The sequence below is a fragment of the Lethenteron reissneri genome, chromosome 38 (genome assembly GCF_015708825.2).
Source record: "Lethenteron reissneri isolate LAM-NWPU_2019-01 chromosome 38, ASM1570882v1, whole genome shotgun sequence".
Classification (NCBI taxonomy): domain Eukaryota; kingdom Metazoa; phylum Chordata; class Hyperoartia; order Petromyzontiformes; family Petromyzontidae; genus Lethenteron; species Lethenteron reissneri.
The window spans coordinates 3,537,448-3,557,239 of record NC_083816.1 but is presented as its reverse complement, the minus strand read 5'-3'; the positions used below and the strand labels follow the sequence as shown (position 1 = coordinate 3,557,239).

General features: G+C 56.4%; 1 protein-coding gene across 6 annotated transcripts in view; it reads right to left on the bottom strand.

Annotated features, from left to right (window-relative positions):
* KIF21A (kinesin family member 21A) overlaps positions 1–19,198 on the bottom strand; it is a 63,322-nt gene extending 44,124 nt beyond the window's left edge. For 2 of the 6 annotated variants that reach the window (XM_061567164.1, XM_061567162.1), the window contains exons 1-2: positions 18,863–19,195; positions 1,957–2,179 (exon numbers count right to left, since the gene is read on the bottom strand). In XM_061567164.1, the coding sequence (XP_061423148.1) occupies positions 1,957–2,179; positions 18,863–18,900 (261 nt within the window). In that variant the 5' untranslated portion in view covers positions 18,901–19,195. Of the gene's footprint in view, positions 1–1,956; positions 2,180–18,862 lie in introns of all 6 variants that reach the window. The other 4 variants (XM_061567163.1, XM_061567161.1, XM_061567165.1 and 1 more) reach the window with 4 other exon arrangements.
* Between the last annotated feature and the right edge of the window lie 594 nt (positions 19,199–19,792).

Genomic DNA, 19,792 nt, shown 5'->3' with positions numbered 1-19,792 from the left:
TCATTATTTCCTATCGTCACAATCATTTTCTTATAACAGGGTCGCAGAGGGGAGCGAAACGGACGCCCGTTTGCACAATGCGTTTAATCGGAACAGGATGAGAGCTCCCGGAACAGGGATGAGGCGAGGGCCACTCTTCCGATTAATAACACGAGCAGCAGCAGGCAGCACACAGCGAGAGAGCGAGCGAGTGACTGTGCCGGGCGGGTTCAATCGAGATAATGGGCACGGCAGGGAGCGGTTATCGATGGCTCCATCGACCACGCGGTCAGCGCTTGGCAGCAGCGAGCGCACGCTCCAGCATGGCGCAGAGGCCGCCTTCATCCCCACCGCCTCCAACACCCCCACCCCAACCATCGCTCCCACCGCCCCCCACCGCACCCACAGTCCCCACCCCACCCATCGCTCCCACCGCCCCCCGCCGCACCCGCAGTCCCCACCGACCCCACTGCCCCGACCGTCTCCATTGCCCCCACCGCCGTACGACTCTAACCCCCGGGGAAAAAATCCATAGCGCTTATCTCATAGATACGGTCCACCTCGCCTAACAGCGAGTTTGACGCTTGAGAAACAAAATATTAGTTGAAGAGTAGCGCCAGGGAGTACCACCATTACAGCACTTTGGCCGTGTCACCCGGCATGTTCGTAGCAAAATAAAAAAATGGCGATGCTGCTGTTGCTGCTGCGACAGTAATGACACGAAACTCATGCAGCCGTGGCGCTGCGGGAAACACGCGTCCATGACAGGCGACGTGTCGGGCAAGTGGCCCCTTCCTCACAGCAAAGGGGCCGGTCGGAGACTGCACCATGCACCACGGCGCCCTGGCAGGAAGTTTCATTTTAAGAAATATTCCAGAGGACGCGTTCAAGCGAGGCCATTCCGTGTAATGTGACTCTGCCCAAATGCAGCCCATTCGGAATCGCGTGGCATCGCACACGGTCGCACACCATCGAATGCTATCGCAAGCTGTGCAATGTGATCTCCAATGCCTCCACTTGCCTAATCTCGTAGCTCAGAAATTACATTTACATCGCTGCCTGCTTTGCTCACGAACACAACTCACAATGCGGTTACACGAATGTTCCGAGTTCGTCCAGATTCGTTCCAGTTTAATGCCCCTTCAGGTGTCCCGGGTGGCCCTGCACAGGGCCGACGATGTCTCGCGCATCTCCATCAGTTCGTTAGGGGCGTTGGCTGTGCACGCGGCCTGTAGCCCAGCACTGTGGAGGTGGCGACGGTTGGTGGATCACTGCACGAATATCGCGGAACTCCTTTCCCGTGGGTGGGCCTACGAGGAGGTGCCATACCGCGGCTCTCCAGGAGAAAGCGCAAGAGCAGAGTGCGGACTAACATCGTCCGTCCCTTCTGTATGGGATAGAGCGTGAAACGTCTCGCACGCGTGGGTTTTCTCCAGGTACTCCGGCTTCCTCCCACACATATAAACAAATGATTAATTGGCTGGCAACGTCTGAGGAAAAGAGAGGAGCGCAGAGCTTGGGCAGTCATTGGTGGTGCTGGCTCCTCACTGCCCGGCTGCTGATGCTGCTGCCGCCTTCCCACTCGTCTGTGGTTCCTCGGCGATTTTGAGAAATGCAATCGGCATGAACGCTACCGCCGCTGCCGCTGTGTATAATACTACACGTGACGATCACGATCGTCATTCATTCAAGACGAAGGCTTAAATGAGGGGGAGCACATACAAACTCACTCGCATACATTCACTGACACTGCAAAACAGGGAGAGAACATACAAAAACTCACTCACTCACACTCACCCACGCTCTGGAGAACAGGAGGAAACCACATACACAAACTCCACACGGAAAGTCGGCAATCGAACCTGGGTGGCTCTAGCTGCGAGGGCACAAGCTTTATCCACTCCGCCACCGGCCAGAAACTAAACGGAGCATCTATCCACGGGCGCGGCGTGAGTGGCGGAGTGAGTGGCGGCTGACCTGGCCGTAGGCGAACACGGTGGCGTTGTAGCCCTCCAAGCAGCCCTCGATGAGCTGCTGTACGCAGCACGCGTACATCTCCTGCTGCGTCGAGTTCATGTCCAGGACGTAGTCGAACGTGAAGGCCTTGTCCTTGCCCAACACCACCTGGGGCTCGCCGGGGGTCAAGTACGTGCAGATGTGGCATCCCTCGATCTTCTCCTTGGCCAGCTGGGGACGAATCCTGCCACCGGGAGTGCGCATACAGGAAGACAACGGCGTCACCGCGCGTCCGGGACATGGGTGAATGTGCGGTGACGCGCCCACCGAGAGACAGAGAGGTCGCGCCACCTGTCCAGGCCAAGAAGGTGGCGACGTCACCGTGGCCCGAGCCACCGATGCCATCGCAGCACCTCAGAGGTCGCAAACGGGTTTTGATTCCTTACCCGTACCTGGCCGCACCAGGGTCGCTAACGGGTACCCGATTGCGACCTCTGGGATGAAGCCATGTTGCAGGCATGGGTGGGTTGATTCTAGGAACTTGAATTGTGAGAAGAGACAAGACGCTGGGAAATGAGTGACAAACAGTTACTCACCAGTGACTCACGGCCTACCCGTACCCGTACCTGGCCGCACCAGGGTCGCAAACGGGTACCCGTACCCGTACCCGGCCGGGTACGGGTAGCCGGGTATCGGGTAGGGTACGGGTATCGGGTAGGGTACGGGTATCGGGTACCCGATTGCGACCTCTGCCGCACCTACTCACCCTCCTCGCCTTCCTCGCCATCATCGCCTCCTGCCCCTGCGCCAGATATCGCAGCTGCTGCACCGGAGAGACACAGCGACCTCCCGAGGTCTGGCCGGGCGGTCTGTCACAAACTCGCCAACCACTTTATCCGCTCACAAATAGACCCAGTCAAACACAAACGAAATCACCCACCCACTCTATCACTCACTTATTCACTCACGAAGGCACACACTCACTCATGAAACCAAACACTCGCTCACCTACTCACCCAATCACTCCATCACTCACTCACTATCTAAACTCACCCTCTCACTGACCCATCTACCCACCCACAGACTCACCCATGAACCGAAACACCCACCCGTTTGGTCACCCACTCATTTGTCCACTCACCAACTCACTCACACGGCCGCCACACAATTGCCTGATCTTCTCTGAAAGAGATCACGGGGATCTTTAACGTCCACTGTGAGCGAAGCGGATGGCCACGACGCCCGGGGGTTGAAGGCACCAACACTTGCATCCACATGTCGAGGTGTGTTCGGTTCAACACGCGGACGGGCCACGCCTCCCGAGTGGCCGCTACACTTTCTGAGCCCCACTGTCCCAACTGTGGACGCTGTAACAATGATGATGTCAACTTGTAATGCGCCACCACTGCCGCACAAGCGATCACTCGCAATCATTGAGAAAGAACGGCTCAGACGCATGAGGAGGAACCTCAAACGAACAGGAAGGCAGAGCTGGCGCCCACAATGGTCCAAGCTCTGTAATTCTCGATAATTTAACGCGTTATCGGATCAATTAGCCAGTGTTTATATGTGTGAAGAAGCATGGAGTACCCAGAGAAAACCCATGCATGCGAAGGAGCAACACTCTATCCCAGACAAACGGAACAGGTGGAGTTCATATTCTTGCTCTACCGTATTATCCTACTGTTTGGGTCTTTTGGTAAAGTCGCGTAGATAGAAAATTAATAAAAAATCACGACGATCGATCGCAACCCAAGCATTATCCTGACGAACCAGGGAATGGCAGGCAACTTAATGCCCATGGGAAGTTACGCAACATCTGTGCAATCCACCAACCCTGGCTGCTGCCTCCCCAGTACTGAATTACAGGCTACGCCATGCCACGCGCAGCGGAGCCACCACCGCGGGCGGTCCCAGCAGTGGCCACGGCACCAACTATCAACAACAAACTCCCGGTTCAATTTCGCGAGCAGATAAGAGGCCACGTGGCCAAGGGGCCCGGGGACAGGGCCTCGCGTCCGCACAAACCTAATCATCGCTCTACATACACGCCAAGGGTGGAGCTGGTCGCCCGGTCTGCGCGGCCTCAGCGCGGCCCAATGGCAGGATGCACACGGGGTGTCTCGGGAAGCCGCCGGTTTGTTTAAAGAGGCCCTTCACGAAAACGGACGAGGTGTGTGTGTGTGTGCATCATCTCTTCAACGCGCAGTCTCGCCGCCGAGCGCCTGCTACGCCCCACGACACAGAGGCCCCTAATCCTCTTTCCTCCTCCTATTAACGCAAACCATCTGCTTACACCTTGCCTACAGGATTAGTTTTTGCCATTAAATCCACTGACCCAGTAACAAACCCTGGGTTAAATGCATAATCTACTGCACGCATTCACAGAGGACCCCAATTATGTGCAGTGGCGCGGCGATGACTCTCACGGCTCAGGTTGCCCTTGCAAAACGAGCGACTCTTTCAAGCATCTCCCCATGGGTTGATTCCATCTATTGGTGAAATTGTGGCGATCCAACAAGTCCACCTCCCCCCCCCGTAGGCCACCGGTGCGTTTTACAGGCACAGAGGCGGACGTTAGCTCCGAGTTAGGATGCAAAGAGCCTCGCAAGGGCGGTGTGACATCACGCACCCTCTCAGCCAATGAGCGCACGCGTCGCGATCTTCAATCGAGTTTGCAGGAACGTACGGCATCGACTCTTCTGATTGGCCGAACTTTGGCAGCTCCCTCACGACGATGTGGCCTGGGCTGCTAACAGGCCGTTCAATAGAAAAGCAATCTGGAGCACTCTGATAACATAATTGGACAATGCACCTCATGGGTCAGAGGCAGACACTGCTTCCCTTCAGAGGTGGCTAAACTCAGCAGTAACGATTTACAGTGGGCAATGCATAAGAACAGGTCCATGGCTCAAGCTCCCGCCCGGTCACAGACCATCCCGCAAATGTTCTCTGAGCAGCAATCGAGCCGACCGAAAGACAAGACTCTCCGAGACACAAAGAGATGCGGATTAGTGGGACCACAGATAGCTTAGCATAGGATCACGGCGAGAGGACAGTAACCAAGAAATTAGTGAAATAAGAGCAATATGAAAAGGTCAGAGACCTGGAGAGGCCCAGATTAGTGACCACATGTACATATTAGAAGGTAATGCTGCTATGCTATCAGTACACTGTTTACCCAGGAAAGCCTCAAGACTCGTTTTGCAGGAGGCTCCTGCCAAGTTTTCGTATAAAAACACACAACTCTTATAACCCAGGTTATCAGGGGTGGTTCCCAAATGACGAATGTGCCGGGTTATATTTGGCAAATCTGGACCGCGGCACCGCCGGCACACAATGGCCTACTCTTCTTCGGATGATGTCACGGGACCTCTAACGCCCACTGTGAGTGAATTGGAGGGCGCATCTTGGTATTTTACAGTTCATACTCATGCAGCAGTATTAACCATGGCGGCCTGCCGGGCTCGAACCGCCAACCTCTGCAACGAGCGGTGATCGCGCTCCGTAACATCAGCACACGTCACATGACGTCACACTGGGATTGAAAGCCCACACCGATTGTAGGTACACTTAACTGGTGCACGCTCGGTGCGTCGGGCCAAGCTACTCCGAGTTGCTAGGATCGGCGGCGCCATCGCCACGGGCCTACTGGAGATGTGTGCACGTGCGGCCCTCGTAGAATGAGGCGGCGGCTGTAAGAAGAGCAGGTGGAGGATGAGGAGTTGGCCTACTAAAGGAGATGTGCGCACGTGTGTGTGGCCATTTAGAATCTTTGTTATTAACGGAGAATGGCAGCGCGGTGGTTAGCACACTTCCCTATCAACCCCAACTGATCTTGGGTCTCCCATAGGTCAACTCAGCCTGAAACGAGTTCCTGATACGGTGTGTTAACATCAGCACTGGGGAGCCAAAGGCGGCTGGGTGTGGTGTTGACCAACCAACTCTTCGTGTGCCGTGCCGGCCTTCGTAGGTGCTCACTCACAGCACTTGCTCCAACAGCCTGTTAAAGGCTAAACGGGGAATCTTTGTCTTTGTTACTATGAACTGGGCAGCACCTGTAAGGAGAGGGGGAGGGAGGACGAAGTGAGCGTCTATCCAGGGGGCATCAGCTGACCCCCGTGAGCCCTGACCTCGCGAACCCTGACCTCGCGATGGCCCCCGCGTGCACACACAGGTACAGTGCGCACACACGGGCAGGGCAACATACGTCCGTCCGGCATCTGGCCTCCTCCTCCCTCCTCCTGCTGCCCTGTCACTGCATGAGCTAGAGGTGACGGGACAGGCGCACGACACCAGAGGGTGGGGGCCGGGGGGCGGAGCTGGCACCGCCGTGGTGTCGCACCGCATACGCCGCGCGTCTCCGCCGTCTAAATATAATAGCGCTGCCTTTTATTCCTCCAGAAGAGGCTCGCTAGGCCTCGAAACTCTCTATCTCTCTCTCTGGAGGCTCAAGCATCGAGATATTTGGGTCAAGTCTTATATTTTTGCACGCGGAAGGAAACCGGAGTTGGTCTGGAGGAAAACCGCACCGTGCGTGCGCGCGCGAAAAGGCCGCACGGACTGGTGCGTCAGCCCGCTTGCTGTGCTGCCCTCTCTTGGTCACCACGTGGCCCCAGCTGCTGCTGGGTTTACGCTGCGGGGCGCATTCGTTGACGGCACTGAAGGCGGCGTGGCTCGCGTTCCCGTTTGGAGGTTAACTTGGCCCGTCGTCTTGGCACCCTCTGGGATCGATAAAATAAGCACCACTTTTTGCTGATATCAAATGGTTGTTATCACGAATAGCTCGTCCCCTGTCGTAGGCATGCGGAAATTCCTCCACGATCTCTGCAGTGCTGTAAACGGGAGATGAGCACCAATACGTCCATGCTCATTTGAGCTCCAGGACCTCACTTTGACTGTGACGATTATTTCTCCCCCCCCCCCGTCTTCAGAACAGGCCCAATGCAACACACGGACTCTTCCACTCCGCCACCGCCCCGGATGCCGTGGCGTGGCTACAACATTAACAATACAACCGTAGCCCTGCCAACGCTGCTGCTTTCTTCAAACGCCAGACGAAAGAAGAAGATTTTAGGATCCGGGAGAGGGGGTGGGGGGAGTGCCCTGAATATAGTATAAGGGGCGGGGGGGGGTCCACTGCTTAAAGACCAAGCTCTGTGGGGGACAGTGGATAAAGTCACAAGGCTCCATTACAGATCTAAGCTATCTGCACTGCTACCTCCACCCCCACCTCCCACCACGGTTCACTAGCACTGCAGGATGAGTCAAGACGTAATCGCCGAGCCGCAGGGGCCCTCCCCGTCAGATGACGCAGCGTCAATCAGTGCAGCGCGATGGGGGGAGGTGGGGGGGGGGGTGACGAGGAGCAGCTTTTCGAGCAGATGGAGCGTGAGCCAGTGCTCCCCACCTCGCCGGGGCACCGGTGCCACCCCGTGTGAGACGCACAGAGGACACGGGCCTGAGGCCACCATCACAAACAATCCTGCCGGTCGCTGGTCGCAAACCGCCACTCCACCCCCAGCGTGGGGCGGCCACTCACAATTGGCTTTGCGGATTTACTGGGCATGGCGATGAGAGAGTGTGTGCGAGGGGGATTTAAAATTTCACCCGCTAATTTTACTCCGACGGCGCTATCGGTGCCATCTCGTATATATACGGATCTCTCACGTGGAACAGTGCAACCCCGAGCGTTAGACAACGGTCCCACACAAGTGGGTATCACGTAACTACCGCCGAGAAACCTTCTACAAGGAGCCTCTGGTCTACACAGTGGGGGGCGACACTTTACCACCTGCTTGCTCGCTCTACGACCGAGTAAGTTTTTGTCTCATGACAGTCAAACCGCAATATTTAATTCTCACGGCTGGAATTTTAGGCGAGGTTAAATACAGAACAAATGAAACGTGTCGGTTTTGTTGTGCCAGTCATCGGTGACCAGGATGAGGCGATTCGGCTCCCTGGACTCGAGAAACCAGTTTAACCGTAGGCGGCTGCCTGGGTTCAGTACCAGGATCTCGAAAGTGGTGCCGGGTCGGTGCTCCCTCCTCCGAGCCATCCGGCCTCCTCACTGTGTGTCTTAACATCTGCGTCATTGCGTGTTAATGTGTGCGCCAACGCACAGGGAGTGGTAGTGCAGTGGTCAGCGCACTGCGATACAAACCTGGTGGCCCGAGTTCGCTTCCCGCTCGCGGGCACCAACATCGCTCACGAAAATCTGCGTCGTACTCGGGCCTCCCCCCTCGATCGATGTAAACGACCACCTGGTGCGGTGTGTAAAACATCACCGCTGGAGATACAAAGGGTGTGGTGCCAGCCACACCACCCCCCAAAATTGCGCCGTGCTGGCCCTCACAGATGCTCGCTAACAGCACGTGCCCAAAGGGTCCGTTAAAGTTACGCGGAGGAATCTCTTGTCTTTATCGTGACAAATGTTTGGCAACAGTGGGGAAACTTTACCAGGGGCGGGGTTTCCAATTTGCTGCAGCGCTGCGTTTCAGGGCAGCGTGATTCTGCACCGCAGCCACAGGTCACGCCAATACACCACCACGTGCACCGCGCCCGATAACGCACTTCCATTCCCCGCCTTTTAGCCCATCCCATCAGCCCCCAACGTATCCCATCACTACTCCTGACAGCTCGAGTGTGTGGCCTACGCAACTGTTTATCAGTCCGTAGCGATGTTGAGCGCGTCAGGCGCCGTTGGCTCACACCCAGCCCCTTCGCACCCAGCCCCCTCACACCCAGCCCCCTCGCACCCAGCCCCCTCACACCCAGCCCCCTCGCACCCAGCCTCACACCCAGCCTCACACCCAGCCCCCTCGCACCCAGCCCCTTCGCACCCAGCCTCACACCCAGCTCCCTTGCACCCAGCCTCACACCCAGCCCCCTCACACCCAGCCTCACACCCAGCCTCACACCCAGCCCCCTCGCACCCAGCCCCTTTGCACCCAGCCTCACACCCAGCCCCCTCGCACCCAGCCCTCTCGCACCCAGCCTCACACCCAGCCCCCTCGCACCCAGCCCCCTCGCACCCAGCCTCACACCCAGCCGCCTCACGGTCTGCCCCTTCACACCCTGCCACCTCGAACCCTGCCGCCTCGCACCCTGCCTCACACACAAGCCTCACACACAAGCCTCACAGCCGTCTACTGCATGCACCGCATCGCTCCAAAAACCGAACCAGAGAATTATCTGATACAACGCCATCAGATGCGTGTGTGTCTACGTGTGTAGCGGGGTAAGGAGCGCACGGGACACTTCATGAGGGTGGTCTTCCGTTTGAGATGAGGACGTGTCCACGTAGAGTTTGTTCAAGAGTTGGGTGTCTGGGCCAAACTCCAGCGCCACCGGCAACTCGCCGGAGGACAGTAGAGGAGTCGCTGCTTTGTATGTCTGTTGAACTTCTTTCGCACCGTACTTAGCCAACCTTAGCTCCGTGACGTGGACTTGGCCACGCGTAGAGGCTGCAGTGAAACACAGCGATGATAAACTTGATATTTCAGATGATTGCACTGATGCAACCCACCCGCCAAAGTCCTGGCCGCGATATTTTGCAAGAGCACTTTGCTTCACGCTGCACTTCCCCACCCGCAGACGCAGTGGCACGAGCAGCCGGATTCCCTGACAGCCGCGGCGTGCGACGCAGAAGCATCGCAAGCACGCTCTCCACTTTCTTGTGCCACAATAATAATAATAACGATGATAAGAGACAGTCATCTTCCTAGAGCGAGAGAATAAACACTCCAAGCGCTCTACCCGCCCCGCGCACCGATTACAGGATAAACAAAGAACGCGGCTGTGAGGGTCCGCCAGCAGATTTATAATAGCAGGGGCTATTTTAACCACAAGCCACTCGCAAGTTTATTTTCGTCACGTTCGGTGTGCCGTGACTGAACGCCCGCGCGCTCGCCGTTTTAAAACAAGCGCTTATCACCGCCGTAGCGCTCGGCTGGAAATACGGGAAATCAGTTTAGGCGAACCGCAAAAATTACCGCCTGCCTTATCGGCCCCATGCATCCTCGTCGCCAGCAACCCGCTGGCATCGCGACGTGTGTGTCCCCGTCACGACGAAGGTGGCGGCCGTGAGTCTGCCTCTCGACACGGAAGCGGGTTCCTGTGCGATCGGACGCACGTATGGGTTAAGTGGACCCTGTGCAACCGCCTGTCGCCTGATGAAGAAGCTGGTTGTAATTACTGGCGAAACGTTGTGCTCAAGTTTGTAAATGTTGTGGTTTTGCTGTACTGGTAAAGAATTGGCGCGTTCTGTTTACGTGACAAACCTTACTAATTGGCTGTGTCAAGTGGTGGTGGGTTTAACGACACATTTAGAAATTTACGCGTTCTAACCCAAAAAAAAACCTGTATTATGGACGATATTATCACTCACAAGTAAAAATGTGCGTTGTGTCAGGTGGGGACCTGACACAACTGATCAATATAAAGTTGTCACATAAACAAACGCTGCCAATTTATCAGTGCTGCTGGAGAGCACCCATTCACGTTTAACAATTGAGTGCAGACGTTTCGCCGGTCGTGACAGCCAGCATCGGCAGGCAGTGGACAGACATTTACGACGCACATTTTACTTACGCGATCTGACCCCAAAATGCAATTGTGAGTCAAGAGTTATGATATTGATTAACCACCACGCACACACAGTGGCCGTCACAGAGCCCCTTTCAACGCACGCTGCGTCACTATGAGTTAAAAAAAAAACCCAACGCAGTTCCTAGCCGGAGAGAATACTCAAAACGCGTGCCCAAAATCTCCGTAACACACAGGTAATTCACACTCCACCAGCTCTAACCTAATTAGAGGCGCTGTTTAATTAAAACCAACTGAGCCTAATTAATAGCCTGCACATGTTGAAATTGCCCTTGATGTGCAATCCTTTCAGATGGTTGAGTCACAACCTTCATCTGCCCGTTCTCACGAGTTGTCCCGTCTCTGCACCTCGAGTGCGGACGGATGGCCATGAGCTCACGGCTTTTGTTCCGAGAGCGGCACTTGACACGCAAGGGCATTTTATAGGAACATATTTTCGTCGTTTTTTTCCGCAACACCATCGTGACTGGGCAACCGGCGTCACGCCACGACACAACGAACCCAGTCGGGTATCTCGCAGATCAACACCACGCGCGCGTTGTGTTTAGCGAACGCTGCACGTTAGAGGACATCGTAGAGTTACCTCCGAGATGGCTTCCCCACCATATGTCCTTTCACTGACGGTTAACGTTCATCACGTGACAGTCAAAACAATAAGCTCCAGTCTCAGAGCAATCAAGCTGATGAGCCAAAGCCTACGTGTTCACTGTATCCATAGCACTTCTTGCAATGGGTTTAATTTTTTGTGCAGTCATCGGTGTCTGGGCAAAGAGCATCAACTCATTAATTTCGAGAACCCGGTTTGATTCTTTGGGTTTATATGCGAGTCCATGGCTCTCTGTGTAAGTCACTGGTGACCATCAACTTACGACACTCGGAGAACCCGGTTTGACCACAGCTTGGTCTACGCGAGTCTCGGAGTCTCTTGTGCGAGCCTACAGTTCTCCACGCGAGTCAGTGACGACTGAGGCTGAGTCCACCGGCTCGCTGGACCCGAGAACCCAGCACCTCGGCGGTGGCGACCCTCCAGCGCTCTGACCTCTTGAGCCACCCGGCCGCCTGTACGCAGGAGGAAGTGAAACGCGGCACGTGCGCACGTGCGGTGGATGTGGTGGGACTCTTTGCCATCGTCGCCTGAACCCCCTTCTTCTACAACCCCCCCATCAACCCCCCGCCCATCGCTGCATCTCAGTCTATTCTGAAATCCACCCGGAACTGGAGGCCTCTGGTGTTCTGACGTCGCTCGCGTTAAATTCGCTCGTGATAAGCCCCAACTCCACCCCCAACGCGTTCGAGCAAAAGGTCCTGGCGATGATGATTTCGCACGGCCAATGAAGAGCGAGGAATTAGAGGAGAGCAGTTTAATGCCCACTCTTAATCACCGCCGCCACGCGGGCGTGGGCGTCTGTGTGGTGGTGGTGGTGTCGAGAGGGCCACAGCCACTGCTTCCCCTGCAACGTGCAGAGATACACTACAGCACAAGGGCCGGACACACGTACATACAGTACACAGCGTGGTGAAGTATGGTCAAATAACTCGCCCAAGACGCCCCCCCTCCTCCCCCGGTACAGCACGGGGAGCTACCCCATCCATCAGTGTATCGCGTACATTGACACATGTACATCTGTGTGGCCATACTTATTATGCTGGACATGCATAATATCCATACACAGACGTACTGCACACATGATGGGTAGGGGTGTATAAAGATCCCCTTCCCCACGTAAAGCCTTAACAGACTGTTGGGGCAAGTGATGTAAGCGAGCACCTATGAAGGCCGGCACGCCACACGAGGGGGTGGGTGGCCAGCACCACACCCGACCGCCTTTGTCTCCCCCATGGCAATGTGTACACGTCACACCAGCTGGAGGGGAGGGCCAGCACCGGTTCAAATATTCGCCACAGTGATTGGCCGTGAGCAGAACTTGAGCTCGGAGTCACTGGGCACGTAGCAAAGCACGGCTCCTCGTGTTTCCAGAACACAAACACACGCACCACTATCTTCCCCCGAGGCTCGGGAGAGTTAATTGTACCCGCGAACACAGTACAGCAAACACAATGGGCACAACACAATGCACAGTAAACCGTAAGGCATTTATTATGTAGGAGGCTGAGCAGACGTAGTGCCTCTCCCCCCTCTCTCTGAACCAGAGAGAGGGGGGGGGGGTCCCTATGGAGCAATGTGCCATCTTAACAGAACACACAACAAGGGCGTCAATACCACTCCCTTGCGCGTGTGTGTTATATTAGAATGAGACGTTTCGGGCAATGGTCCTTATTCAGAGCACTTTTGTGCTTTCTGCTCGTCCGAATGGCCAATACGGTCGGCATCGTATGCTCAGTGGGAATCGATTACACGTACAGTGCTATGGTTACACGTCATGTAAATGCGTGTTGGTGTATTTATGAGACTGTGTACACTCGTGTGCGTGTCTGTTTATTCCTGACCACACGGGTGATGGAGACGACCTTTATACCACTGCCTACTGTATAAAGGGTGTTTATGTGAGCGTGAGATTAAAGCGTTGTTGTGCGTAAACACAGACTGCACCACAAACAAACCCCTTTTGAACAGTCCGTTGGTAGCAACTTGCTGGTAGTGTTAGCAAACACCGATTAAAGGCCGGCACGACACGCCATTCGGGGAGGTGGTGAATGTGGCCAGCACCACGGCTGGTCGCCTTTGTCGCTCCACATACTGATGATGTTTAACGCACTCTACCAGGTACTCATTTAAGGTAGAGTTCATTTGCGTGTGTAAACACACACACACACGCACATGCGCACTGTATACACAACACGCTCACAACACGTACGCGAGTGTACGTACGACACATGCAATGTTGTGCAGCACATTAATACACAAACACACACAACACACGTACACGCACTCATGAACAACCACGGCTGCCCTGGAAACATTCGCGCTGTGCACCACGCGCACTGTACACAATAGGCCACGCCGTGCGTGTGTGTGGGTGGTGTACAGTGTGTACTGTAAGCGGCAGGGTTTCTGGCGTGTGCGCATGTGTACACGTGTTTGTGTGTACGCGTGTCAACACGTATTTGTACGATGTCGACGTGTGTGTGCTTAGTGTGCGCGCGCGCAAACACATGTGCGTGCAAGTGTGTACGTATCGACACGTGCGTGTGTGTATATTGTGTGTGTGCGTGTGTGTACAACACACGTGCGCCAGTGTGCATATCCCGGCTATCGTCAAGGTGACACCTGCCAACTAAACTTTCTCGGCCACATTGTGGCGGCGGCTTGAATGGCATTAATAATTCACCGGCCCCGCCAGGGCCCCGACACGGGGCCAAGGGCAGCGGTTAGGGCGCAGTGCGGCAGCGTCCAAGGGGGCGGCATGCTGGGGGTACTGTGGGGTCTGAGCCAAAGCACCACAGAACCATGGACACCCACCCAGCACCATGGACAAGTGACACCATGGACACCCATCAACTTCACACCATAGAACCCAGCACCATAGAAGCCAGCACCATGAACACCCAGCAACGTCATCCACTATGCACCCAGCACCATGGCCACCCATCAACTTCACACTCCATGCCCCCAGCACCACGGACACCCATCAACTTCACACTCCATGCCCCCAGCACCACGGACACCCATCAACTTCACACTCCATGCCCCCAGCACCACGGACACCCATCAACTTCACACTCCATGCACCCATCACCATGGCCACCCGTTAACTTCACACTCCATGCACCCATCACCATGGCCACCCGTCAACTTCACACTCCATGCACCCATCACCATGGACACCCATCAACTTCACACTCCATGCCCCCATCACCATGGACACCCATCAACTTCACACTCCATGCACCCATCACCATGGCCACCCGTTAACTTCACACTCCATGCACCCATCACCATGGCCACCCGTTAACTTCACACTCCATGCCCCCATCACCATGGCCACCCGTCAACTTCACACTCCATGCACCCATCACCATGGACACCCATCAACTTCACACTACATGCACCCAGCACCATGGACACCCATCAACTTCACACTCCATGCCCCCAGCACCACGGACACCCATCAACTTCACACTCCATGCCCCCAGCACCACGGACACCCATCAACTTCACACTCCATGCACCCAGCACCATGACCACCCATCAACTTCACACTCCATGCACCCAGCACCACGGACACTCATCAACTTCACACTCCATGCACCCAGCACCACGGACACCCATCAACTTCACACTCCTTGCACCCAGCACCACGGCCACCCGTCAACTTCACACTCCATGCACCCAGCACCACGGCCACCCATCAACTTCACACTCCATGCCCCCAGCACCACGGACACCCATCAACTTCACACTCCATGCACCCAGCACCACGGCCACCCGTCAACTTCACACTCCATGCACCCAGCACCACGGACACCCATCAACTTCACACTCCATGCACCCAGCACCACGGCCACCCGTCAACTTCACACTCCATGCACCCAGCACCATGGACACCCATCAACTTCACACTCCATGCACCCAGCACCACGGCCACCCGTCAACTTCACACTCCATGCACCCAGCACCACGGACACCCATCAACTTCACACTCCATGCACCCAGCACCACGGACACCCATCAACTTCACACTCCATGCACCCAGCACCACGGCCACCCGTCAACTTCACACTCCATGCACCCAGCACCACGGACACCCATCAACTTCACACTCCATGCACCCAGCACCATGGACACCCATCAACTTCACACTCCATGCACCCAGCACCACGGACACCCATCAACTTCACACTCCATGCACCCAGCACCACGGCCACCCATCAACTTCACACTCCATGCACCCAGCACCACGGACACCCATCAACTTCACACTCCATGCACCCAGCACCACGGCCACCCATCAACTTCACACTCCATGCACCCAGCACCACGGACACCCATCAACTTCACACTCTATGCCCCCAGCACCACGGACACCCATCAACTTCACACTCCATGCCCCCAGCACCACGGCCACCCATCAACTTCACACTCCATGCACCCAGCACCATGGCCACCCATCAACTTCACACTCCATGCACCCATCCCCACGGACACCCATCAACTTCACACTCCATGCCCCCATCACCACGAACACCCATCAACTTCACACTCCATGCCCCCAGCACCACGGACACCCGTAAACTTCACACTCCATGCACCCAGCACCATGGCCACCCGTCAACTTCACACTCCATGCACCCAGCACCATGAACACCCATCAACTTCACACTCCATGCCCCCATCACCATGGCCACCCGTCAACTTCACACTCCATGCACCCAGCACCATGAACACCCATCAACTTCACACTCCATGCACCCAGCACCACGGACACCCATCAACTTCACACTCCATGCCCCAATCACTATGGCCACCCGTCAACTTCAGACTCCATGCACCCAGCACCACGGACACCCATCAACTTCACACTCCATGCACCCAGCACCATGAACACCCATCAACTTCACACTCCATGCACCCAGCACCACGGACACCCATCAACTTCACACTCCATGCCCCCATCACCATTGACACCCGTCAACTTCACACTCCATGCACCCAGCACCACGGACACCCATCAACTTCACACTCCATGCACCCAGCACCACGGACACCCATCAACTTCAGACTCCATGCACCCAGCACCATGAACACCCATCAACTTCACACTCCATGCACCCAGCACCACGGACACCCATCAACTTCACACTCCATGCCCCCATCACCATTGACACCCGTCAACTTCACACTCCATGCACCCAGCACCACGGACACCCATCAACTTCACACTCCATGCACCCAGCACCACGGACACCCATCAACTTCACACTCCATGCACCCAGCACCATGAACACCCATCAACTTCACACTCCATGCACCCAGCACCACGGACACCCATCAACTTCACACTCCATGCACCCAGCACCATGAACACCCATCAACTTCACACTCCATGCACCCAGCACCACGGACACCCATCAACTTCACACTCCATGCACCCAGCACCATGAACACCCATCAACTTCACACTCCATGCACCCAGCACCATGAACACCCATCAACTTCACACTCCATGCACCCAGCACCACGGACACCCATCAACTTCACACTCCATGCACCCAGCACCACGGACACCCATCAACTTCACACTCCATGCACCCAGCACCATGAACACCCATCAACTTCACACTCCATGCACCCAGCACCACGGACACCCATCAACTTCACACTCCATGCACCCAGCACCACGGATACCCATCAACTTCACACTCCATGCACCCAGCACCATGAACACCCATCAACTTCACACTCCATGCACCCAGCACCACGGACACCCATCAACTTCACACTCCATGCACCCAGCACCACGGACACCCATCAACTTCACACTCCATGCACCCAGCACCATGAACGCCCATCAACTTCACACTCCATGCACCCAGCACCACGGACACCCATCAACTTCACACTCCATGCACCCAGCACCATGAACACCCATCAACTTCACACTCCATGCACCCAGCACCACGGACACCCATCAACTTCACACTCCATGCACCCAGCACCATGAACACCCATCAACTTCACACTCCATGCACCCAGCACCATGAACACCCATCAACTTCACACTCCATGCACCCAGCACCACGGACACCCATCAACTTCACACTCCATGCACCCAGCACCACGGACACCCATTAACTTCACACTCCATGCACCCTGCACCATGAACACCCATCAACTTCACACTCCATGCACCCAGCACCACGGACACCCATCAACTTCACACTCCATGCACCCAGTACCACGGATACCCATCAACTTCACACTCCATGCACCCAGCACCATGAACACCCATCAACTTCACACTCCATGCACCCAGCACCACGGACACCCATCAACTTCACACTCCATGCACCCAGCACCACGGACACCCATCAACTTCACACTCCATGCACCCAGCACCATGAACACCCATCAACTTCACACTCCATGCACCCAGCACCACGGACACCCATCAACTTCACACTCCATGCACCCAGCACCACGGCCACCCATCAACTTCACACTCCATGCACCCAGCACCACGGACACCCATCAACTTCACACTCCATGCACCCAGCACCACGGACACCCATCAACTTCACACTCCATGCACCCAGCACCATGAACACCCATCAACTTCACACTCCATGCACCCAGCACCACGGACACCCATCAACTTCACACTCCATGCACCCAGCACCATGAACACCCATCAACTTCACACTCCATGCACCCAGCACCACGGACACCCATCAACTTCACACTCCATGCACCCAGCACCATGAACACCCATCAACTTCACACTCCATGCACCCAGCACCATGAACACCCATCAACTTCACACTCCATGCACCCAGCACCACGGACACCCATCAACTTCACACTCCATGCACCCAGCACCACGGACACCCATCAACTTCACACTCCATGCACCCAGCACCATGAACACCCATCAACTTCACACTCCATGCACCCAGCACCACGGACACCCATCAACTTCACACTCCATGCACCCAGCACCACGGATACCCATCAACTTCACACTCCATGCACCCAGCACCATGAACACCCATCAACTTCACACTCCATGCACCCAGCACCACGGACACCCATCAACTTCACACTCCATGCACCCAGCACCACGGACACCCATCAACTTCACACTCCATGCACCCAGCACCATGAACACCCATCAACTTCACACTCCATGCACCCAGCACCACGGACACCCATCAACTTCACACTCCATGCACCCAGCACCACGGCCACCCATCAACTTCACACTCCATGCACCCAGCACCACGGACACCCATCAACTTCACACTCCATGCACCCAGCACCACGGACACCCATCAACTTCACACTCCATGTACCCAGCACCATGGCCACCCATCAACTTCACACTCCATGCACCCAGCACCATGGCCACCCATCAACTTCACACTCCATGCACCCAGCACCACGGACACCCATCAACTTCACACTCCATGCACCCAGCACCACGGACACCCAGCACCACAGCCCCCAGCACCATGCCCCCAGCACCACGGCCTCCAGCACCACGGACACCCATCACCATGCCACCAGCACCATGTACACCCATCACCACGGACACCATCACCATGTACACCCATCACCACGGACACCATCACCATGTACACCCAGCACCACGGACACCATCACCATGTACACCCAGCACCACGGCCGCGATGCGGCTATTACCTCAGGCTGACCCGGACGCTGCCGTCGTCTGCCGCCATGGAGCCACGGAGACGAAGAGGCGCCGCCTCCTCTTCCTCCACCTCGTCAGCTCCTCCTGTCACCTCGTCACGTCACCACCTCCCCCCTTACCACCCCATCATCCTCCACCTCCTCCTACCCTCGTCACCCACTCGTCAACCCGCGTCTGCGTTGCCTCCTCCCCTGTCAAACCTTCTCGACCGCTACCCCACCTCGTCTCCTCCTCCTCCTCTCTCCCTCCCTCCTATGCTCGCCTGTGACCCACCGCTCGCCCCACTTCTCGCCCACTCGCCCTCCACCTCGTCACCACCACCACCTCCTCCACCTCCACCTTTGCTCCCCACTCAGCTCGTCAGTGACCCACTCGCGACTCGCCCCGATCACTCCTCCTCGACCTCCTCCTCCCTCTCGTCTCGTGGGCCCCGGGTGGCCCCTCCCCTCCAGCTCCTCGTCACGTGACCACATCGTCTCCCCCCCCCACCACTCGAGCCCCGCCCCTCGCTTCGGCGTGCGCGCGCGCGCGCACTCTCTAACCCAGCCACGTGACGTCGCAACCAGCAGCGTCCAATCGCGTGCGAGCTCGGGCCTCGCCGTCCAATTCTCATTGGACGCTGAGCCGGCACGGCGGCCAATGGGGGCGGGGGGGCGGGGCGAGGGTCCGTGCCCGGCGGTGCGTGGCGCGTGATTGGTTGTAGATTGGAGGGCAGCAACACGTGGGGCGGTGCAGCGTGGGTGGCAGTGTCGTGGGTCGGTGTAGATGTGGGGTCGGTGTAGATGTGGGGCGGTGTAGATGTGGGGTCGGGGTCGTTGTGAGTCGGTGTAGATGTGGGGCGGTGTAGATGTGGGTCGGTGGGGGCGGTGTAGTTGTGCGGCGGTGTAGTTGTGGGTGGGTGTTGCCGTGGGTCGGGGTCG